The sequence below is a fragment of the Chanos chanos genome, chromosome 4 (assembly GCF_902362185.1).
Source record: "Chanos chanos chromosome 4, fChaCha1.1, whole genome shotgun sequence".
Taxonomy (NCBI): domain Eukaryota; kingdom Metazoa; phylum Chordata; class Actinopteri; order Gonorynchiformes; family Chanidae; genus Chanos; species Chanos chanos.
Window position 1 is genome coordinate 46,573,536 of NC_044498.1, and position 25,000 is coordinate 46,598,535.

At 43.3% G+C, this 25,000-nt stretch overlaps 2 protein-coding genes across 2 annotated transcripts in view; both read left to right on the forward strand.

Annotated features, from left to right (window-relative positions):
• The window catches only part of thada (THADA armadillo repeat containing), a 57,376-nt gene extending 44,870 nt beyond the window's left edge, over window positions 1–12,506 (forward strand). Inside the window, exons 32-37 of the mRNA XM_030771070.1 lie at window positions 2,134–2,258; window positions 4,266–4,338; window positions 5,111–5,267; window positions 5,420–5,542; window positions 11,791–11,960; window positions 12,098–12,506. Of these exons, the coding sequence (XP_030626930.1) occupies window positions 2,134–2,258; window positions 4,266–4,338; window positions 5,111–5,267; window positions 5,420–5,542; window positions 11,791–11,960; window positions 12,098–12,415 (966 nt within the window). The 3' untranslated portion in view covers window positions 12,416–12,506. The remainder of the gene's footprint in view (window positions 1–2,133; window positions 2,259–4,265; window positions 4,339–5,110; window positions 5,268–5,419; window positions 5,543–11,790; window positions 11,961–12,097) is intronic.
• Window positions 12,507–15,182: 2,676 nt separating this feature from the next.
• Window positions 15,183–18,272, forward strand: LOC115809025 (mRNA decay activator protein ZFP36L2). Its single transcript, XM_030770476.1, has 2 exons — window positions 15,183–15,452; window positions 15,724–18,272. The coding sequence occupies exons 1-2, from the start codon at window positions 15,363–15,365 to the stop codon at window positions 16,909–16,911; spliced, it is 1,278 nt and encodes a 425-aa protein (XP_030626336.1). The 5' UTR covers window positions 15,183–15,362; the 3' UTR covers window positions 16,912–18,272.
• Window positions 18,273–25,000: the final 6,728 nt, after the last annotated feature.

Consider the following 25,000-nt stretch of genomic DNA (forward strand, 5'->3'; position numbering starts at 1 on the left):
TGGCGATTATTTTTTGGGAAATATCAAGCAGTAACGTTGGCTGCTTTCTGGAACATTCTAGAAAGACAACTCCCCCATTCTATCCCAGCGTTGGACAATGAGAACACCAGCACTTTCACCGTAAACCGTTTACTTAAAACAAGGGGGAAACGTTTTCTTTTATTGCTGGGGCTAACTACCGTATGCATGTATGACGAATATTTGAGTTGTGCTGTAGTGTAAGGGTGACTTTGAGAAAACTTGAGCTCCACCAATCCAGAAGTAACAACATCTGATTGTGCAGTGAATGCTCTCTTGGGTAGTGTGCTAGCTTAGTAGACTCTGTGGGTTTAGCGTTACAGACCCGAGACCATTCTCCAAGTCTACGATGAAATTCGCCGCCGCGCCTGTGATCAAAGGTCTCGGCCTCGCTGTCTTCAACGAATCCAGCTGTTCAAATGATAACCTGCATGGAAACGTCGGTGCGCTATGATTAAATAAATAAATAATAGCACTCCAATAACAAACCCAAGAACAAGACCTACTCCCAAGCAGCATCTCCGTATCGAAGTTTCCAGATGTTTCGTTTAATTTCCACTCAGGGAGTACATGAGGCTGCACACATACGCACATATGTACACACACACACACACACACACACACACACACACGCACAGGTTTTGGCCCTTGTAAGCGAAAAAGGCGGGCAATTTCCTGTTTAGCAAAAAGGAATCATATTTCAGTCCCTCATAAACACTCAACCAACCATCAATTACTCTCTTGTTCTGTCATTCCAATCATTAAGCACTGTCCGGACTGCCGGGAATTGGCCGAGCTCTCCGTGTGTGTGTGCGTGTGTGTGTGTGTGCGTGTGTGCGCGCGCGTGTGGGTGTACGTGCATGTTTGTGTGCGTGTGTGTGCCTGTGTGTGCGTGCGTGCGTGTGTGTGTGCGTGCGTGCGCGTGCGCGCGCGCGCGCGTGTGTGTGCGTGTGTGTGTGTGTGTAACTGCGTGTGTGTGTGTGTGTAAGCCTTTTTATTACCCAGACATCAATGTTTAAACGGCTGCCTGTTAAGCAGCTTCTTACAGCTCCAGGGACATAACACGGCCTGGTTTCCATGGTGAGTGTTCTCCTCAGTGCTGTCAGTACTGAAGGAGAGAGTAAAATACCAACATAGAAAAGGAAAAGTTAGATTAAGCTTTTATTTTTGGGCCAACTTTATTCACAAAAACTAAACTTCTAAACAGTAGAGAGTACATGCTACCAAAATTCTTCGGTCCTGGTTCTTAACCAGACCCTTTTCTGGAAATGATCAAGGAATTCTTAGACCAGATGCGCTCACAGTGTGTAATAAACTACACTATGCTTTGATATGACGGATGTTTTGGGTGTGTGTGTGTTTGTGTGTGGGTGTATGTGTGTGTTTGCCTTTCAAGTAAGTCTATCGCTATACGCATTCACACTAAAATTCAGTTTTGGCCCAATATATTGAAATACAGAGCAAGAGAATCAGAAAATAGAGGGAGAGAGAGAGAGAGAAAAAGAGAAATATTATGGCAAAGGAAGGAAAGAAAGGTAGAGTGAGTGTGAGAGTGTGTATCAGAGAGACAGCTGTGAGACAATGTTGTAATAATTGTTTGAAACATAATCATTCGCGGAGGCCACAGAAAGCTTTTAAAAGTGGCCCCAAGGTCTTCTCTGCTAGGTCATAAAGAACTTTCTGGAAAACTCTAATAACACACTCCGTGCTCTCAACGAAACAATAACGCGCCAAGTATTCCCCAAGAATGTAAACACGCCCGCGCAAACTACCTGGACGGAGGTGGTAAAAGACAGCGGGAATTGGAGAAAAAGAAAAAAAACAACCCCTCACTCCCTTCTTCTTCCTAGACATCTTTTTAACGTGGAAGGTAAACAGGGCAGCCAGAACCAAAGCAGATGTGCGTTTCGTGCTTTTTTTTACGTCCAGATTTTAACAGGAAGTGGGCGGAAAGAATGAAAGAAAGAAAGTGAAACACACGAACGGTCCGGGCGAGCAAAGTGACTCACTCACGAGTTCTCTCTGCCTTTCTCTTTTTTTTCTCTCTCTCTCCCACCTTCCTTCTTTCTTTTCTCTCTGTTTCTTTCTCTTTCTCTCTCTCTCTCTCTCTCTCAGGTCCTCCAGGTTCTCTCTGTCCTGCCTCTAGTTTCCATCTTGCCCTGGCAGGACAGGGAGGTGTCTCTGAGCAACGAGGAGGCGCTGGATAGAGTCATCACGCTGGCCGAGACCTCCACACACAGGTGAGCGGCTGTGGAGATGTCCATATGACCACCAGTGTGGTGAGATTACACTGTGGCATGGAAATACTGGTTCTCAAACCCCATAATCACACAAAACATAGTGCTTTTCCCGTCTCTGCATATCTCATTTTGAACACTGTTTAACCCTTTGGAGAAATCCTCTTTGGTGCCAGTCTAATGACAGGTCCAACTACCATACAGGTTCAGTTCCAGTTTTTCTCAATGTACAGTTACGACCATAACCTGATCTCAGATCAGCTTTCAATGTAATCTTTAAGGAAATACAGCCCATAACTTTCTACACTCGCCAGATGTGTAGAAATCCACGGCGTAACCCAATTTTTAGTTCACTGACAAAAGACTCTTTTATTTCACCTTTTTGGACTAATGTTTTTAATACAGAATTTCCCAACATTTTAAAAGGATAGCAAAAGGCCAACAGAGAATTCCAAATGCAGTCGTTATATTATTCGCATGTGTCTCGTAAATGAAATGCTGAGTTCTCTTGCTGTGTTGTTGAATAACAGCGGTTGAAGGCCAGCAGGTTTGAGTCCCGAATGCAAGCGGAAAGTGGTCTGTGTGAAACACACACACACACACACACACACACATGCACACACAGGCACACACACACACACACACACACAATAGCAGAGATTGTTGTGGAGGAGAGAAAGAGAGAGAGAGAGAAAGGGTTTTAGATGTGGGTTCTAACCATGAAAGGGACCACACATACCTGTGGTCAACAGTCTCCCCATACCCGCCAATCAACCATTCACTACCAGCACGCATGATGAAGAAAATTGACTTACATACACAAAGGCCCCGGCAACTACCTGTGTTCTTCATATTAAGGGGTGTGTGTGTGTGTGTGTGTGGAGAGAGGAGGGGGATGTACTTTTGTGTGTGCGTGTGCGTGTGTTTCTGTGCGATCACACACAAGATGTATTTTGTGTGTAGATTATGTCTAGCCATATTTGTTTGACTATCTTTTTATGTGTGGGTGTGGATGTATGGGTGCACACATGAACCCAAGCACCCGGTGACAGGTAGGGGAGTGTGTGTGTGTGTGTGTGTGTGTGTGAGAGTACTGTAATTTCACCTTTATGTTTTCGGTGGATACCTATGGTGTCCTGTGTTTGTGAATCAAAGATAACCTCACGTTTCAGTCAGCTTGTTAAAAAAAGAAAAAACAACAAAAAAAAAACCCCACGCCCTTGAGTATTAGATTCCACCCCCCCCCCCCCCCCCTTTATTCATGTCTCCATTCTTCACATGCGCTCAATCAATCTAATCATTCACAGCACCATAGTATTATATAAGAAGGTTATGTCACGCGCCGTCATTGGTCCTGTGTGATAGAGCAGGAGTGTTTTGTTCAAGCGCAGTTGCTATGTGTTTAAGGAGCAGCAGTGCAATGGGAACGTGTGTTGTGTTACTCTATTTTTGAAGTTGTGTGTGTGTGTGTGTGTGTTTGTGTGTGTGTGTGCGCCCCCATTTGTTCTTTGTCTCATCTTTCTGTTATTACTGCTGCGTAACGAGACATTTGCCTGGGATGTATTTTGATACTGGCGTTGTGACACGGACCAAATGTTGACGCGCACCTGTTCTCTCGGACAACTAATAATGACACACAATGACTGTTAATGTTTGGACCTGACAATGCGGTATATTTGGCATGGTATGCTCACTGTTTAGGTTTTGTGTGCGAGTCTGTGCGTATGTGTGTAATCGTGTAAAGGCATGCCAGCGTGCCATTTGCGTCCGTTGGATTGTTCGTTTATGAAATGTTTGAGCCTTGTAAACATTTTATTGTTAACGACATGTGTATGTATATCATAATTCTGTACTCTTTATAACGTTTGAATGTTTGTCTGTGTGTATGTGCTTGTGTGTGTGTGTATGTACTTGTGTGTGCGCGCGCGGGTGTGTGCGTATGTGTGTGTCTGTATTGCGTGTGTCTATTGTGTTTGTGTGTGTGTGTTTGTGTGCCTGTGTGTGTTTCAGTGTGGAGCTGCATTGCGCTGCCCTCTCTCTGGCCTCTCGACTGGTGGTGCACCTGGCAGAGATGACGCCCCAGGTAAGGAGGAGGAGAAGAAATAAAGGAGTGAGAGAAGGAGAGAGAGAGCCATTGTGTGAACAGCCCTTAGACACTGATACCAGAGTGAGGGGAAGTTAAAGTAGACACTCAACCTCTTCACATCAGGGGCTGTAGCAGATTATGTGTGCTTAACTTTATACGAGCTTAACGTCACAGCGCATACCTCAACAAATAAGGTCAATTCTCCACTCTCAATTGTCCCTCTGTGCGTTTATGTGTTTGTGTGTTTGCGTGTGCGTGCACGTGTGTGTGCGCGCACGTGTGTATGTGAGCGCGCGTGTGTGTGTGCGTGTGTCCATGCGTTTGTGTTTGTGAGTAAGCACGCGTGCATTTGCATTTAGACTCCGAGCAGATTCCGACAGATCATTCCACGAGTCTTTTTGAAGAGCGGTTAACGTTGTTCGTGGGTCATTGAGATGTTTGTGTACAGTAATAATGTAAAACCATGTGATACGGGATGACGGCTGTGATGTAGGGGAATGATCAGTATTAGCAGGCAGCTGGCAGCTCAACGTTATATTCTGATTGGTTTGCATAGTTCATCATAAGATGTTTTGATAGTCATATGGTCTGTTATGTGGTCTTATGATAGTCGTATGATATTCGTATGGTCTGTTATGTGTCCACAGAGATGCTCAAAATTGTTGTGCGCGGAACTGCTGTTGATCAGAAAGTTGCTTTGGTGTTGTCATTATCAACTTGTTAATCAGTCGTCGTTTTAATAAAAAAAGAGGCGGCTGTTTTGTTGCAGGAGTTGGGCGTGGCTGCAGTGTCTCATATGAGTCGCTGGGGGGCGCTAGTGATGCAGTGCTGCGGCGAAGAGCAGCCCGGAGAATTCAAACTCGTGGCTGCTGAGGTCCTGGTCAATGCAATGCCCACACTATTAACCAATCCTGCGCTGCCTCTAGGTGAGCCTGAGTGTGTGTGTGTGTGTGTGTGTGTGTGTGTGTGTGTGTGTGGATGAGTCCGTGTGTAATGTATCATATGAAAGATTAATGCGGTGAAGAACATGAAACATATGTGTAATAAATTCACGGTACATTGCCGTTATCTGTCCCAGGTGTGTCCGACACACTAGCCCTGTGGCGGAGTCTGTTTACATTACTACAGGATGAGGACCAGGATGTGAGAGACCGAGCGGCTGACTTCATCGGTCAAGTCCCAACACACCTACTGACCACAGGTAAACCACTCCACAAACTTTACCCAACATATATATAAACATATATATATAAACATATATATGTTGGCTATAATGCTGTTTATATATATAAACAGCATTATAGCCTTAACTCACACTTCTCCTCAGCTTTTCCTAACTCTTCCACATCCCACCACCAATGAAGAGCAGAGACCCCTGATAACTATCAGCTGGTGTTTTAGTGAATGACAAAATGAACTGGTATCGATCGGCCCGTACCAGACGGGACTGTCTGAAGCATTTGCTCTTGTCCTTGCACACGTAACCGTTTTTTTTTTTTTGTTGTTTGTTTGTTTTTTTTTAAGCTCTGTTGCTTGACCGCAATTGTAAACGTACGTGATCTGATAAGAGCGATTTTGATAACTGCCATAGCTACGGGCGGTATCAACTTTAGCCGCCTTTGCATATCGAACCCTCTGAGATCTGGACTCGTAAAGGACACGGGACCGAAAACAAGGACCGCGTCATAAAAATGAAAACGGGACAAGGCCGTTTGATCCAGGCTTGGCCTGTAAGCTAATACTACATCTACCACCGTCAAAGGGCCTCCACACAGAATAGGAGTGAGTGAGTGTGTGAGTTTGGGGACGAGGGAGGGGAGCCAAGGGGTGGCGGGGGAGGAACGAGGAGGGGGGGGGGGGTGTTTACAACCTCGCGTGGCAGAGTGAAGGAGCAGAGGTGTGAAAGCAGGGCTGGTTGAACGACAGAGGGCTGCCTTTGAAATGGAGCAGAAGAATGAGTGACGTGACTGATGAGTAGCGCGGAGGACTCCTAAATCTGTCACATCAAAAACTTGCCAACTCCTGACTCGTCCGCTGGCCGATTTCTCGCAGATAAGGATGATAACAACAACAACAACAGGATGCCTGATTTGAAGAATCAGCAGAGAATGAGAGACCTCAAATTTACATATCAAAAGATTTGAGTTCAAAAAGCGACCGGGGGTTGATATAACATTCGTATCTGATAACGAAACGAGGCCTTTTGAGAAAGAAAATGGCTTGATAGACAGTTTTATTTAGAAGATACGATATTTTATATGTTAAGACTCTAACATGCTCCCTGTTCAAATACTTGAAGAAAGTAATTAGATGTAGAAATCTGGTGGGTTTTTTTTTTTTTTTTTTCACCGAAGCTATTTCTGCTGATACCTTTGTGTGACTCTCTGCGTAGAAATTTGACCTGGGTCTGCCCTCTCTCGGCGTAATTGAATTTCTAGCTTTGTAGCCGGCGCACACTGAAGCTTTTGTCCTTTGCAGGAAGACAAAATCGAATGAAACACTTTGCTCCGTTTAAACGTTTCGATACAAATTAGGTTGGAAATTAGGGATCTCGTCATGTACTCGTCAGGGCTTTCAGCAGCAGGCCGAGGGGAACATTTGATAATGTCATTTAGAGAAGAGGCTGGACTCTTGTTGGGGCCTGGGGTGTGTTCAAGCATTTAAAACAGAATTATCTTCACGTCTTCCATTTCAGTTGGGACTTCGAACTCCCCTCCTTTCAGTTACAGATCCAGACGCGAAAAGAATCAAACACGATTACATGGTCAATAAACATAAACCCATGATTTAGGGACATAAACACATGGTTAAATATTGTTTCGAACGTGATGCTCCGTGTCTATATTAAGGATAATACACGCAATACGTGAACATTACATAATTTGAGTGAATATGCGTAATATACGAACCAGATGTACTGGCTTACTGTGCGAATGCCATTTAAAATTTCCATGTCACTCATAGATCATGTACTATGTGTACTCAAGTGTTTCCAGTGTGAAGTTTCTAGAACTATAGAGACAAAAATCCCCTGAATTCATTCGCAGCAATGTAGCATCGATTATTTTTAGTTCACGCTGAGCATTTTGGGGCAGATGGTACGCGCGCACGTGTCCGTACCTTCATGGGAACACTTTATATAAACACTCTGTTCAACTCCTCTGCTCCAGAAACACATTTCTCCTCTCACTTTTGACATCAAAGCGTTTTGTTTGTACTAGAAGCACACGTGAGCTGTTTTTGGCCGGCCCCAGTGGAGTTTCTTGAATGATCTCAAGGTTAAATGCGCGGCCAAAACAAGTGTGTCAGTCCACGTCTGGCGTTAAGGTTCTCTCAGCGGCGCCTGCACACAGGTCCTATTCATTCATATAATGAATGGCCAGAGTGAACCCTGAACTTAGCAAAAAAAAACAAAAAATCATTCACTCATTAAACCAACACGCTCCTCATTTAGCAAACCGCCATTCAGTTCTTAAAACAGAACTAGAGAATATTTCACAAAACCTGTAGCTTGTTTGTTTTTTTAACTTGTATTTAGCTCTGAATAATCATGGTACTGAAGATGAGGTAACCCTTCAGTCTCGTGCGCATTTCAAGGTGCGTCACCTCTTTACAATGTGGGGGGAAAAAAAAAATCCACAAACAAACCACCCCACACACACACATGCACACACACACACACACACACACACAAAGCTGTATGGTTTGTCCCACAATTCCATTTGTCTTCAGATAGTTTGTCTGCTCTTTTGACTTAGTGGTGAATGGTTTATGCCTTTGAACTATTCGTTAGCCACATGGGTGACGGTGGAGCCCCTTCAGCGGATAGGTGTGCATGAAAACTAGAGTTAGAGGTGTAACAAAGGCCTTGGGTTTTTACATAAACGTGTCATTCGGCTTGCGTCTCGGACTACCGTCTCGTGTATAAAACCGTGTATGCTATGAAATTGCTTTTGTGCAGATTTGCCCAGTGTAGCCATTTTTCTCTGCATTAGAGGCAGTTTATTTTAATGTTGTGATACTGTGCAGAGATGAAGTGTGTGTGTGTGGGCCATTTCTCATGCTCTGTTTCTCGTGGGTTCCAAGAGGAAGTCAGAGCTGTAAAGTGTGTATGTGTTTTTTTCTCACCTTGATACTGCTCTCTCTCACCTCCAGACTTCCTGCCCACTGTGGCCCTGCACCTATGCTGGGTTTGTGTGTGTGTGTGTGTGAGAAAGAGGGAGAGAGACTGTGAGAGTAAGTCTGGGTTTTTTTGTACGTGTTTTCTCTTGCATGTAGTCGTGCCATGCTTCGATGCACACACACACACACACACACACACACTCACACACAGACACACTAGCAAATTGCCACATGATCATGAATGGTTTTGCAGTTTTTCAAACTTTAAGTATCAGAATCATTAATAATCTGTTACTTATACGTCACTCATTTACATAACTTTCTCAGTTAGACACAGTGCATTGGACATCTGTGTCAATAACCTGCATACAGAGGCAAAAAAGGAACCGACAGAAAAAATGGCCTTGTCCAGAATGTAGTGTTTGTAAACTGAGTTAGTACACTACTGCATTTGTGTGTAACTGCTGAAGAACTTACTATATGCACCTTGCTGTCAGCTGATTTGGCAGAAGGGCAGAGACAGACAGAGAAAGAAACTAAGAGAGGTTTTTACATTTCTCTGATGTTGGTTGCTACAGAAAGGAAATGTGTGTGTGTGTGTGTGTGTGTGTGTGTGTGTGTTTGACAGTAAGAGCACATACTTCTTCCTGCCCCACTCCACTGCTCACCTACACAGACACTCACACACACACTAATATAGCACACAATGACACAGGGATTTGGATCTCTGATTTCAGTGGCTTCACAATCACCGAAACCTCCGCACCCCATCGTCCCTCTGCCTCCCACACACACACACACACACACACACACACACACACACACACAGATACCCGACACTGGCCCAGCTGCAGCGGCTCAAATCCCGGATTTGCCGCACAGCAAAAGCTCCCCTCGCGCCTGTTATTTAAAATGTATTTTTAATTAGTTCCAGCTCCGCGGCGTCTGCAGATCGATTACGGGAAAAGGAGCAAGGCCCTCCTTTTTCTGTTGGAACCTCCGCTTCATCACACGAGGAGCAAACTCAGCAAACACCAGGGTTGGCTACCCCCGTCAACCACTCCCCAAATCTAACCTCCTCGCTTTCCACCTCTGTATCTCGCGCCAGGCTTATGAAAAGTTTGGTTTTAATGTCGTTGGGTTTGTTTTTTTTTTTCTTCTGCTTTCGCAAGATCAGCGTGCATCTCTTGAAGACCTGCAGCAAAACGCTGTGCGCTTTACCGTCGTCAGGGAGTTACACGGCAACCATCACAACTTCTAATGGAACACCCAAAAAAAAAAAAACAACCCACGTCTAATAGTATAGAGCGATCGTTGCAACATGTCTGTGATCTCTGCCCTTCACCCTGGTGACAAGAGGCGAGTATCTGAGGACTCTTTTTAGCTTATCTTTCAAACGTCTTGCCGGATCTGGTTGGACCTCAACTCGTCTTTCTCGAACTGGGTTTCTAATTTTGATTCTGATTCTCTTAACGTTCTGTATTATCTTTTGTTTAAGCTAGCAGAATCGATACGCTTTTGTAGAGGAACATACTCACACACACACACACACACACACACACACACACACACACACACACACACACTACGGCACAGCAGCAAACACGTACATGCTTTTAGACACGCAACCCCCCTCATTACTCAGACACACAGACACAAGCACACACACACACTCACACCTACACCTATACACACACTGATAAGAACAGAAAGCCAGACACACAAAAAAGTGGTGGATTGTGTAAGCCAAGGAGAGATTGGGAAATCTTGTTAGCCGAGTGTGAAACCACAGTAAAAGAAGGCCGAAATGGAAAGCAGCTTGAGTTTCCCATTATGGCTTAATGTTGGGGTGCTGGTGTGTTCTCAGGCTTTGGACCAGCTCCAGCTCAGAAGAACAACGCTTTAACCCCCCCCCCCTCCCTCGCGGGATGAATAACCACTCTGACATCAGAGCCTAGCAAAAAAAAAAAAAAAAACCCAGTGGTGGGACGTCTCAACACATTACCGAAAGAAAGGCCCGTGTCACTCCCGTTTAGCACCCTAAACCACCACTAATACTGTACAATCAACAGCTTTCAGCTTTCCCTTCATGTCAGGCCACTGGCCTTGTACTCAGGCTATCGGAGGAAAAACGATACGGGCACACTGTTTGGTAGTGCTTTCCCAGCATTAGACTGCACCTAAGGGTGGGGGCGGGGGCAGGGGGGGGGGTAGGGGTGGGGGCAGGGAGGGGGGGGCGGCTGTCGTGTCTGTTAAGGTGTCACTTGGCTCTCCTCTGGTGAGTGTAATTTTGACCTGCAGATCTTGGAGACTTTTGAAGTCAGTGTTGTAATTTGGTCGTGGACTTGTCGTGGTATGGGCGTAATGTTGAGGGGGAAGTGAGCAAGAAAAACACACACACACACACACACACACACACCAGCTCGCTCTTACATTGTCCCCGTGAAGGCTTTGAAGCATGGACAACTGGGGTTGTTCAAGGCAGGGCCCGACAGTTCGTTTGACTGGGATTGCAGATGAGTTTGAATGTAATCATCTTACACACAGAGACACACAGACAGGCATACTGTATCTGATCTCACTTCTCTCTCTCTCTCACTCTCTCTCTCTTGCTCTCTCTCTCTCTCTCTCTCCTGTTTCTTGTCTTTCTGTTCTCAGACTTCATTTCCTGGAACCTCTAAACAGGCCTACCTCCAAGCTCTATTTGAATATATATTCGTGTGTGTGCTCTGTGTGTGTGTATATGTGTGTGTGTGTGTGTGTGTGTGTGTGAGTGAGTATGCGGTTTTATGAGTTACAGTTTTGTTTTCCTGAATGGGTTCCATGCCAGATAGAGAGTGGAACACACACTTTGTCTGAAATATAAAGCAAGTATGAGGCATCCATCAGTGGCCTCCTCTTTACCTTCAGCACCGTGTCAGATCACAGAGTGCTTGCAGATTACACTGTGGACATGCACTCCCTTCCAACCTGTTCCGGTATAGTTTAGAGTGGTAGTCTGGCAACAAGTCTGAGTTAACTGTAAAGTAAATAAATAAGAGAAATACCTGTGTCCTGCAACTCCCCTCAAGTGAAATTGCGTTAAAACTGTCTGCTAGTTAAAATTTGAAGTGCCCATGTGAGTCGTAGTGTATATAGAGGGCATATGCTTTTTTTTTTTTTTTTTTTTTTTTGAAAGGCTTTTATATTCACCCATAAAATAAGTGCATGCGAAGTGTTTCATTTTCTACCTCTTCTGAATAATGGCACAGTTACAGCAAACGGTTTGAAAAATTCAATTAAAAAAAAAAACACATTTACAAGTTTTATTTCATTTTATGTCACCAGATGTTGCGAAGGGTGCTGTGTCCCCCCCCGTCGCCCTGGATCTGGGGGTGGGAATTCTTTGCCAGCTGTTCCAGGTGTGGGGCCAGGTAGCCGCTGGCACCGTGACTCTGACAGAGTGGTTGCTGGGAGAGGAGCGGGCGGAGACGTGCTCGGAACAGACCGTTGATCTGGTAAGGCTCGTCCGTGACCTTTGACCCCTGCCGCGAGACACGACCCAGACACTGTTTCCAAAGCCCTCTCACAGCGCACAGTAACAGACTCTCACGCAATCCACCTTGTAACTCCTTGTTCTCCTCTCGCGACCCAGGACGAAGAGTTCCTCTTTGAGAAGGGGGATTTGAATCTGTGGGCGGAGCCTCTGCAATGGGCGCGGCTGCTCCACAGGCACCTCTGCGCCCTCTCGCCCGTGTCCCGCGACCCTCCCGTCAGCGTGGCAGAGATAGACCGGCTGTCAGCCGCGCGAGACGCCAACGCGCGCTCTGCCCGACGGGGAGAAAGCGATCTCCCTCCGCTGCCTCAGTTCTCCGCCACCATCGAGCATGCAAAACTCAAACTGATAGGTGATAGGGCAGCTCTCACCCAGACTGTGCTGGACAAGCTAAAATCAGCCGTGCCATCTCGCTGAGGCCCGGATACCGTCAGTATCAAGAACTCTCTTGATGATGTCTGCTGGACTTTCATCTCCTCCTGGCACAAGGCGAAGACAGAGTCTGATCGCTCTGAATTTGACCTTCGCTTGTTTGATAACGTTTGTTAAATTGATGTCATTTTAATCACTGCGCAGCTGGCAGCGTGTATTTATGCAAAGACATACAAATAGAAACAACAACAACAACAACAAAAAAGATGATTCATCACATTCTGGTGCATCTCAGGGTTACTTGTAAAGAAGAAAGACAGGAAGAAACCTTTTTTTTTTTTTTTTTTAAATCCAGAATTGAATCAGGAATAGCTAAACGTTCAACAGATCTTTTCCCCCCAGTGTCTGTGTATAAATATTATGATTGTTTCATTATGCTGGATTCTTTCATTATGATGGAATGTCCATGAATCTTCTTCAAAGCTGCTTCTGGTCAGAATATTAAAGGTTGTTTTGATGTGTTGGTAATGCATTTTAAATGGTGGAGTTAGTGTTTTGTTAACAAGTGAAATACATAACAGAGTTTATGCACAGTCATGACCTTGCCTAAAGAATGTTTTTTATTCAATAAAAACCTGGCTTTACTGTATTTGTTTGCCTTGGGGTTTACATATGCATAATAAGCACCAGACCATTTCTTCCCTGTGTGTGTGTGTGTGTGTGTGCGCCTCTGTCTGTCTGCTTGCAGTATGAGAAATAGTAGTATTCTCAAACAATGTGTGCATGTGTGCTTATCAAGATGAAAAGTATTATTATTATATATTGGAGCTCTAAAGTTGAGTGAAACGGTAAGTTTTGCTTCATTGTAAGCCCATACAATACCCACAGAATACTGAGTTTTATACCTCAGATGTTTAGGATTCCTTCCACAATACGCACAGTATCTTCAGCTGACGTTGCTGAAAAGAACCTTCTTTTTCACATCAGTGCAAAAGCTAACACACGTTATCTCTCAGTCTGTCATATTTCAGTGTGCTTATACTGGCGGGGGAAGAGACGTCGGAGGATATATCTAAGGCCCCAGTATTTTGTCTTTCTCTCTTTCTCTCTTTCTCTCTAAGTTAAAATGGGTAGCTAAGGCGCAGTGATGCACTTAAACGATTTCCAGAAAAAGGAGGTTGGGAGTTACGTAATAGGTGACTTCATACACGACAAATGAGTGTCCAGTTTGGGTGTGTGGACAGCTGAGTAGTCCCCTTGGTCGTAGTAGTAATAATCGCTTTTTTGGAAATATGATGTAACACTTAGTAATGTTTGTACCCTTCCTCCATGCCCTCTCCCCACAAAATAAATAAATAAAGTGCAGTCGTGTTATGATACAGTGGTTACCATGAATGTACATTCTATTTATGCCACAGATTTTAAAAAGTATGTCATTTTATTATTTTTATCCTGATGTCTAAAAAATAAATAACCATGAATAGTCCGAGTTTATATACTTAGTTACATTTAAAGAGCGCTATAAGTAGCCCACCAAAATCACATCAGTTTCTTACCCGCAACAGATTTCCGACTGTGGATTCAGTACGTGGTAAAACTTCTCAAAATCTAAATTAATTACAGTTGAGTGCGTCTTCATTTGGACTACAGGTGGCGCCTAAAATAGTTTTTCCAACTTTTTCCCCTAGTGGATCATTAGAGGGCAGTATTGTACCACAGTTTGGGTATTAAATCTCGACTTCCTTTTCATACTGCCCTGATAATATATCCCATTTTTAGGTTGGGATGAACGCAGTTTGATACATGCCGAAGTGAAGCGATAAAGTAAGAAGCGACTTCAGATATAGTGTTGAGTGTCGGTCAGTTTCGGTTTCCTTTAATCATGAATTAATACATTGAATAATTTTGTACTTCTTACAGTTCATGTATATGTTTGAATCAGTACCGGCTCGTCCACCGATCCACCAAATTACTTTGTACTTCATTGCTACGTTCAGAAATAAAATACAAGCTGTTGTACATTTTTGAAATGTTGCAAAACTGCATAATTTGAGGTTATGTTCTGGGAATTATTACGTCTGTCACCCGCTTACTGAACATCGTACCAGTTCAGTTTTTGTGAAGTAGATGGCGATTATGCAACCACTGTAACCCAAGGAATGTTTCCTTGTGCCAGAGCGCGAGAAGCACGTTCCACTTTATTTGCCCTGCATTCTAGCGATTCACATGTACACGCGCTCAGAGCGTGGTGGCAAAATATATGTCAAAGAAACTAAATTTAACTCTTCTGTATCATAAATTTGTACCGGAATTTTTTGAGTTTACAATTCGTACTTGGTTTTACGTACCACACAAAGTATATTACATAGTATATTACATTTACAACTATTGGGAAAAGTGAAATATATACTTTTTTTTTTTCTTTGTAAACCATGTGCAAGTGGGAAACTGTAATACAGGAATTAGCAAATTGTAAATGGCGTAGTTATGCCCGATGTTCTGCGAGGCCAGACAACATATATGTTCAGTGCGTCAAAGCAACGTATAACAATTAAAACTTTTGTCTGACACTAACAGAAAGCATCAAGTCGGACAATCTCTTCGTACAAACGTCTCTTATGTCTAAAAGCTGCATGGCTCAGAGTTGTAGAGTTTTCAAGAGAGTGAGCACTAAAAAGTTCAGTGGGGAGATGGGGGCGTAACTTTACCCAACTTTGCAACAACTTGAAAAGCTCCTCCCTCTATCACGTACTGTTCCGAGGTGTATATGTGGGGCAAAGCAGGCATTTGCAGTACTACTCTGGTTCGCCGATTGACGGAGGGAGAAGACAAACAACAAAAACAAAACGAGGATCTCAGCCCTTTTCTCTACTAGTGTCAGATCATCTTTGGAATTGCATTTTTATTCCGTCTCTTCGTCCCTCTTACAAACCAGTCGTGGCAAACTAAAAGAAGTTGCTTCGTGTACTCCAGGGTCCTGCCAGGTCCTCCAATGAGAGAGCAACTGCACCAGAAAACTTCAGAAAAAGAAATGTCTGCGACCATCTTGTCCGCTTTCTATGACATCGACATGTTGTACAAGGTATTTACTTCGCTTCATTCAAAACAGAACTCCTCCAACTGGAAGGGTGTGCATTTTTTATCTTTCACCAGACTTTTAACTTTAACTGTATTTTCAGACTTGTGCCAGCGTGCTGATAGTGACGCTCGCGCCTTCAGATTTATCAGCAGGCTAACTTTAGTTGAAATGTCGGTTGTAGGAGCGTGTTATGATGAAAAAAAAAATGATGCAGTGGCAATCGAATTAACTTGTTTCTTTTCCCCGTTTTCCCCTTTCCCCCCCTCAAATACAGCAAGATAAAAGCCTGAATATGAATGCAATTCATATCAACAGCATGTTGGACAAGAAGGCTGTCGGGGCTCCTGTAACAACTTCTAGTACCACCAACAACTGCTCCTACACTCCGGGATTTTTCCGCCGCAACTCCACCAGCAATATGGATTCAATGACCAACAGCAACAAGTACCCTGTCAGTTCCTACAATAACATGAAGGAAAGCCCAGCTAACACTAGCACCAACACCGCCATCATGAACAAGGAGAACAAGTTTCGTGACCGTGCATATAGTGAAAACGGGGAGCGGAGCCAGCAACTGCAAGTTCTGCAGAAGCCTGGGTCTCAGATCAACTCGACACGTTACAAAACAGAGCTGTGCAGGCCATTTGAGGAGAACGGTGCGTGCAAATACGGAGAAAAGTGTCAGTTTGCTCATGGGTACCACGAGCTGAGGAGTCTTTCTCGGCACCCGAAGTACAAAACCGAGCCCTGCCGCACCTTTCATACCATCGGCTTTTGCCCATATGGCCCTCGGTGCCATTTCATTCACAACGCAGACGAACGAAGACCAGCCCCAACTAACGCAAATATCCAGGGAGAGCCCAAGACGACCAGAGAGCTGTGTGGTTACGGTCAGAGGGAGGTGGTGCAACAGCCAGGCGCCTTCAGGGACAGACCGAAGCTCCATCACAGCCTCAGTTTCTCTGGCTTTTCCAGCCACCATGGACTTGATTCTCCCCTCATCGAAAGCCCTACGTCCCGCACTCCTCCACCCCCTTCTTCCAACTCCTCATGCTCGTCTAACTTTTACGAAGATGTGCTGTCGCCAAACACGATGCCTTGCGTCAACAACACCTTCGCTTTCCCTGGTCAAGACCTGAAAGCCTTTCTAGCTCCGCTGGCTGTACACACGCAGAATGGCTATGCCAACCAGACGAATGGTGCTTACTATGGGGGACTCCAGGCTAACATGGGCCCCCCTTCTCCTCCCTACAGCATCAGCCACTTGCAGTCCCTGCACCGCCTCTCGGAGTCGCCGGTGTTCGACTCCCCTCCTAGCCCACCTGACTCCATCTCAGACCGGGAGAGCTATGCAAGCGGGTCCCTCAGCTCTTCTGGAAGTCTCAGCGGCTCCGAATCGCCAAGTTTGGATGCTGGAAGACGTTTGCCAATCTTCAGCAGGCTGTCGATTTCAGATGATTAATCTTTTTGTTGTTTTGTTAATTACTTTTTGAGTGGACTTGAGGATTTGAGATTCCGATAGTCATCGCAAATCAGACGGTGTCAACGACGTGTAACGTTTAAAGTGACAACATCTGTTCACGATATCCAGGGGAATGGATGTTCAGATCCTTTTCATGGCATTAGATGTATTTTCTGTATGTGCTGATAGCTATACGAAAATAGGTATCAACAGAAGGCATTCCACCTGTGACTTTGCGTTTGTGCTGCGTTTTAATTCGCAGACTTTGGTCAAACAAGACCAGTCACTTTCCAGAGACAACAAGCTTTTGTGTACAAGACTTTTTTTTGAACGATAGAGACAGAGCGGTTTCAGATTTTCCTCCATCCTACCAAGAATATGCCTTGACAAAGTGTATCAGTTTTCAAAGTATGTATGCGTTTCTGAAAGCTTAAAACTTCCATTCCAAAAGTTAAACCAGTTTCACAGCGCCACCCAGTGGTTTGGTTGTTTAGTGTAGTTTGTTGCTTAGTTGAAGCACTCTTGTTCGGTTTGTTGGGAAATCACTGCTGATGGTTGAATCTATATTTTTTTAGCTGTTTTGAGTGATCACATAGCGGTGCGTAACTGGCTATGAACTATTTAACTTATTTATTATGTTGTGAAAAGTATAGGCTACATTGGTAATTGTGTCCATACTGTATTTATCGAGTATGATGAAGCAATAGATCTATATTCTTTTATTATGTTTAAATTATGATCGCCATTATTAATCTACATAAAGTGGAGTGTATGTTCTTTTCACAGTAATATATATATATATTTTTTGTTTGGTCTCTTTTGTAACTTCACTTCGTTATTTTATTGTAAATGAGTTAAAAAAAAAAATCTTAATTTAAGAGATTGTATGTGATATTTATTTCATTAATTTTGTTTCCTTGTTTACGTTCATTAAAGTTTGCGTGATTGCTGTTTGTTCGGATGTTGCTTGTGGAAGGCGTTTTTTTTTATTATTATTTTTTTTTTAAGAATCCCTAGATATGTCCCTCTAGAGATGTCTCTTTAGAATGTATAAACAGTGTGGTTGTCAAAGACCGTCCAAACTTGTACTAGCGTTAAGATTTTTTTTCATTCAGTTAAAGAATACATCTGATATCAGTGGCAAAGATCCCAAGTAAATAAAATAACCAAAAAAGTATTTTATTTTTTACTTTTCCTTTTTTTTTTTAAAGAGAAAAAAAAAAAGAGTAGGCAACCATACTGTGATAGCAACCATGTGCCTAAGAATGTAGCAATCCAGGCCCCAGTATTATTACATAGTGCCTAAGGGGTTTCCACATCTAACATGCCTTACAATTAACCAAATAAAGTATTTTCATACATGTATTGTTTTACACGAGTTGAATGTAGAATCGAATTTGAACTTCTTTCTGGAAGGTTGTTACCACTTATCGGGAAAAAAAAAAAAAAGAAATAAATAATGGAAAGAAAAAAAAAAAAACACAACCTTGGAGCAACAACCGAAGTGTCTTTAATTCCCTTTTTTTTCCTGTACACTTCTTTTGACTTTCTCATTCATTTGCTTGCCTTTTATGGTTTGAATCTTCCAAACGTGCTGGACGGAGAAGTTTTTTTGTTTTTTGGGTTTTTTTTGGAACACGGTTTGTTTGTACATAGTAGGTACAGGGGATTCGCACTATGTACTTTTTGACTACTTTTTCAGAAGTAAAGCTTTTTGAATGTAATAAGATAAACGGACAAAAAGACAACAAAAGTTGTTTGTGTTTGGGTTTTTTTTTTGTTGTTGTTGTTGTTGGGGAGTCAGTTCACTACAAATTGCGTGTGAGACTGTTAACTTTGTACTGTACATTTTTTTTTGTAGTTCTCCCAATAAAATCATTTTGGAAAAAAAAAACAAAACAAAACATTTGGAATGTCTTCCATATGGTTTTCATTGAAAGATTTGAAGTGATCATTCAGTGAGCTATTTAATAGCTTTATATTGATGTAAACATTCAGCACTATTTTCATTCTTCCTGAAAAGAAACAGAAACGCACGTTCCAGTCACAGAACCCCCCCCCCCCTTCTCTTTTTCTCTCTCTCTCTCTCTCTCTTTCTCTCTCTGCCCCTTGCTCTCCTGCATGCCTAGACTCTGCCTAACCACAGAGGTCTGCTCTTTGATTGTAATTGGCATGGGGCCAGTGGAGCTTTGTGCATACAGATCAGCCTCTGGCTGCTGCCTGCTGGAGGGCTCTGATTGTTAACCCATAACCCCCTCCCCCAACTACAGATCTCAGATCAGCTTTGTCTTTCTATTCCAATGGTCAAGTTTCCTATGAAGTTTCCTCTCAAAGAAGTATTAACTGCTGACCCTCTTCTATCTCAGCAGCCAAGACGAGTTTTTAATGAATCGACCAAGGACGCTGAAGTGATTCACGCTCATTAGGTGTTCGTCAAATGTTAGTTATGATGCTAAGGGAGTAAAAATATCCGCATCTGGCACGATACTTCACATTTATTCCAAAGCCACCACAGAGTGTGTGAACAACATGTGATAAATTACTTGAATGTGTGACTCTGTGTTTCCAATTTTTTTTTGCGTGTGTGTGTGTTTTTTTTTTTTCCCATCACAAATCTGAATGAACTCCACAAGTGGAATATGAGGAAACGTACTCCATGAGGCATTCCTTTCTTACATTTTGTCTAGTGCTGCCAAACTGAAGGAGGTGAAAATGGAGTCATATTACAACTCTTGATTGAAGTTTAGCCGCAGATAAATTTTCTTTTGATGAAATGGGACATTTTATGATAGAGAGGCTCCACCTTGAACAAATTCACTGTTTTTGGAGATTTAAAAACAGATACAGTGCACAGATGAGATTTTTTGGGTTGTTTTTTTTTTTACTGAGTTATGTCACTGGGCCTTAGCTCTTTTGCTCGGTTTCACTAGTTGTATTTGTTCCCCCCTAATGTTTTAGAAGAACCTCTCTCTTCTCAATGGTCCATTCTGTGAGATTATCATTGGCTGGGGAAGTCATTAAGTAAATAAAGGCCCAGGAACTGATGCGGTGTTGAGAGTTCACAGCAAGATAAGGAAACCTGATAAGACTGAGCAAATATTTACTGAATCCCCTGCATTTCATAATGAAGTGTTTATCAGAACCCACACTTTACTCCTCCATGCCAAGCTAGCTCTGTCTACCTTTGCGTGTGTGTGTGTGTGTGTGTGCGCGCGTGTGTGTGCTTTTCCTTTATGTGCTGTATCCTTTTTCTTCATGTACTGTTGTGTGTAAATAATTTTGTGTCCGTTTATAAGTGTTTATAGGTTCGATTGTGAGTACTGGTTCTCAGTGATATGTGTTGTGTTTAGTCTTGGTATGTTTGCTGGTGAACATAAGTGTTGTTGCGTTTTTGTAAGTATGTATATGAGGTATTGATTTAACATGTGTGTGTGTGTGTGTGCGTGAGTATGTGAGTGCGTGTGTGTGTGTGTGTGTGTGTGTGTGTGTGTGTGCATGTGTGTGTGGTGAATGTGTGGATAAGTCTGGTTAATGGGTCTGGGCCTATTACAATGAGAGGAAATACTCTGACTTCTGATTATGGGGCAGGAAGAGTCTGGTTCCTCACCACCGCCCTTTTCCAGCCTCTCTCTCTCTCTCTCTCCCTCACTCTTTCTGTCTCTCTCTCTCTCTCTCTCTTGTTCGCTCTCTCTCTCTCCTGCTGTTTTTGTCAGCTTTATGAGTCTTTTCAGTAAGACCTTTCAGCTTCTGGAAGTTTCTGTTTATGCCACAATGCCTTCCTGAGGAACAGCAGGGGGTTCCTGAAACACTGCTGTCATTTCACGTCAGGAAAATAGACCAATGTTAGGCCCCTATGCTGCTAAGTCTTGCCAATCTCTTTGTCACATACAGCAATAGCCAAAGAAAGTAACATTAAGGATGAAGCTCCTCCCTTTGGTGATAGCCTTACTCTCAACAAATAACCAGTCTGCCAATAACAGCCCCCCCCCCACACCCCCCCCATTATCAGTGTACATGTATCACTGTAGTCTGGAGTATATGATTCCAGATCATGGTTTGCACACACACTCTTTCTAAGGTTAGAGAAGCGTCTCGTTGTCTGAAGACAGTGTACCGCCCGCCACTTTCCAGTGTTGTCCAGAATATACTTTTAGCTTTGAGTTTAGAGCTTTGTCCCGAGATTTCCAGATAAGAGGAGGGGGAATTGTGTGGGGTTTTTTTTTTTTTTTTTAAATGTTGTCAGGCCCACTGTAAGCAGGGTTGTTCCTTCACCCCGCGCATCATTTTGGTATTTCATAAATATTTACAGCTCATTGGCGTGAGGTCAGTGTTTACCGTCAAGTCGCCGTTTGAGCGGAGCACTGACGGCATCCACAAACGCCAGAGTAAACCAAGCCGTGTGTGTGTCCAATGAGCTACTTCCTCCACGGACTTTTAGTTTACTAACACTGGCTGCAGGCTCGGCGCTCCCTGCTTCATAAACGGGTATGAATCACTCCGTGCTGATAGACCGATGGTCGACACACGCGTGGCTCTCCCTTGTGCTGGAGAGAGAACACACACGTGGTTTAGAGCTCAGTTACATGTTTGCAATCATTTTGTATCTGTCCGTGTCTTGTGTTTGTGTGTGTGTGTGTGTGCGCATGTGCGCGTGTGAGTGTGATGGTCTTATTTTCCTTGATGTTTCCCATTCCAGTAAGAATTTCATGAACGTGCCAACCTTCAATACCTTATAAGAATTACACTAACATTTTGGAAACGACTGTGTCAGCAGTTCTGTGAAATGTCCTTGGCTTTGCATGTTACTGTAATATTGTTAATGTCTGCCTGCAGTATCTACCTATTTGTGTCCAGAGTCATGTAAATATAAGATTAAATATTTTGATATGTCCGTAAAAGAGTCATGTTGTAACCAGGATGGTGCTATGTAGATTCCCCTCAGTAGTATTCAGAGGTGTGCAGGTATGTTTGAAGTTATTTGGTCTACCCTGTCAAGTTAAAGATGGATAAACAGATATTTACCTCAGAGGCTGGAAAGAAATAACCCAGGCCCACATGTGGGGGTGGGAGAGTGAATGGTAAACCAAGTGAGTACTGTTTATGGTCACATGACCCAAACAGTCTCATGTACGTAGGATATTGCCCTGATCCAAAAATGTACAAAAAAAAAAGTCTATTTTTAATGACGGCTCCAAAATGGAGTGAGCCATAGTGATGTGGCTGGTGGTTTTCCAAGGGCTATGTTCTCTTGTTTTCTCTTTCCTGTGTTTCTTTTAAGGTAGCACTCCCTAAACACTGGTCAACAGAGGAAGGAGAGAAGGGAAATGCGCAAGAAACAGACAGAGGGAGACGTTTGAAGCGTCTCCAAAACCTACTGTTGACCCATCTGGTGATCAGTTTGGTAAACTCTTGGCCTATGGCACGTCGAATGTTCTTTTGTCATGGGGTAACTCCTCTGCATCTTGACTCAGACTGTTTTGGACTTCTCTATTGTTCTTTGTCGTTTACAGTAAGAGTGAGCCTGTCAGCCTTGGTAAATATATGCTGGTTACAAATGGGAATGTAAAAGGAAACTACAGAATGAGTCAGACTGAAGGCAAGCGGTGAATGTGGGAAAAGCTAAATGGGCAATTGTTATTGAGAAGCTGAAATATCAGATATCATTGCCTCGGTACACTTAAGATAGACTGGTTAAGTACTGTAAATAAACTAGAATATCTGGATTCTGTGAGGGCTTTACATACACACAGACACACACACACACACACACACACACACACACACACACACTTCCAGTCATATACACTAAGTACACTATGTACTGGATAACAGATAGTCTTTGTCACAATCATATTCTCTCTCACACACACACACACACACACACACACCCGCATGCACACAGAGACATGCTGGTCAAAATTTGCCTTGTACACCTGAAACCATGAATCAGTACACTGTGTTTGTTCCGACAGGACTTTTATTTGTATGGGTGTGATTCCTAGAGTCCTACATCCGACGGTGCTGTGATAAGGAAGTGTTACTACTCTAATGAAGGAAGGCGTGACTCATTCATGGCACTCCAGTAAATCCTTAAACGGCTAGAAGAAGAACATTCCAGATTTTGAAAACACACGAACAACACATCTTAGTATGTGACACCAAATGATTCAATCATTTGGATGTGTCAGGAATACGTGGACTTTCCAATTTTTCCGAGGCATGAAGAAGTCTCTTTTTTCCCTCTGTGGTAGAAACCAGAACCAGTTTTGCTCCATCAAGGCTTTTGATTATGGTGCTATAAAATCATAGCTGTTCAAATACATACTTCTGTGCTGTGGTCCGTTACACATGCAAACATACTCTAGTGCAATTAAACCCGCACACACACACGCACACACACATACACATACACATACGCACACAAACACGCTCATGTACATTATGTGCCCATATTCAGAGGATTATGAAATTATGGAGCAGTTCATGCCCATAAGTGGAGACTTTATTTGAAAACATTTAATGAAGGTGTTTACTTGGCTGACTTTTTGGCAGCTATGTAGTCGATGACTCCTCAAGTTTGCGTTATTACTGAGTAAACAGTTTTCTGCTCCAAACAGAAATCTTTGAGCTCGGTGAGCTTCGGACTGAGTGTGTGTATCTCTCTCTCTCTCTCTCTCCCTCCCTCTCTCTTTCTCTGTGTGTGTGTGTGTGTGTGTGTGTGTGTGTAAGTGTGTTTGTGTGTGTATGTATGTGTACATATGTACCACAAAGTAATTACATGTAATCATCCAAAATGTTTGTGCTGTACAAATGCTGTAGCTAAGCTGAGCAGTGGTGCGGGGAGCGCCGTAAAGACTCGATCATTATCTGGAAACTTCTAGTGCCTAGTACCTGGAAACGACACCAGGCCACAGCACAGGAGAATAATCCACCGAGGACCCACAACAATTTATGAAAAGGGGGCCAATTGGCTTGTGAGGTTAGACCAGCGTTTCAGAGGAAGTAGAATGGGTCAAAGGTGAAATTTGGCCGGATATTGGCGAAGGGGAGAAGATGAGGAAGGGTTTTTTTTTTTTTTGGGGGGAGTCGGTGCGGCCTCTCACGTTCGAAATCCCATATCTCTGCCTTTCAAACAAAAGCCGTGTTGATAAAGGTCGAGAGAGGAAATGAGTGTTTGTGCACCCTGAGGATGTTTCTCTTCAAATACTAATGCTATCTCTCTCTCTCTCTCTCTCTCTCTCTCCCTCTCTCTCTCTCTCTCTCCCTCTCTCATCCTTTCTCTCTTTTATTTAACTTTCTCTAACTCTCTGCTGTCACTTTCAGAACTTCCCTTCATATTTGCTTTCTAGGCATTGTAATTGAATTCTTTTTTTTTTTTTTGGGCATGTGCAATATGAAACTTTTTCTGGCACAGTGACTCTTACTGTGGCAGTCAGCTGAGAGCGAGAGAGAGAAAGAGAGAGAGAGAGAGAGATATTATAACTGTAACTGGTGCGGGCTATTTAGAACCAACTGTTCGATAAATGAGTGCTACGTCAGCTCACCGTTTTTTCCAGGGAAAGACAGAGAGAGAGAGAGAGAGAGAGAGAGAGAGAGAGAGAGCAGGCAGATATATCTGCTCTTGAAGGCTCTGTTTCCACCCATGGACCGTCAGCAGTAAAAGTGGGTTAGGACATGTAAGAGATCTAACAGTGAGGGAGTGAGATGTGGGGATGTGTCTTTAAATAAACCCTATCCTATCTCAGTATGCCACACACACGCACACACACACACACACGCACACGCACATGCGCACACACACACACACACACATACGCACACACACACACACACACACACACACACACGCACACATCAAAACACCCCACAAATAAACCACTATCTCCGAGTCTGCGCACACTTAACATACAGACACTTGTGCAAAAAAACATTATGCAAATAAATTCCAACACAGACCCCTCCTTTTTCAAAAATCTCACACAGTATTTACACTCTAACAAATGAATACTGTACATAAACCTTTCCCATTCAGTATCAAAACACTCGTGTTTAATTCATTGTTTTCATGGTCCAAATACCAAACTTTACA

Coding starts and splice junctions, on each gene's coding strand:
- LOC115809025 (XM_030770476.1), top strand. CDS start 15,363: ATGAGAGAGCAACTGCACCAGAAAACTTCAGAAAAAGAAATGTCTGCG. Junction 15,453..15,723: donor ACATCGACATGTTGTACAAG/GTATTTACTTCG, acceptor CCTCAAATACAG/CAAGATAAAAGCCTGAATAT.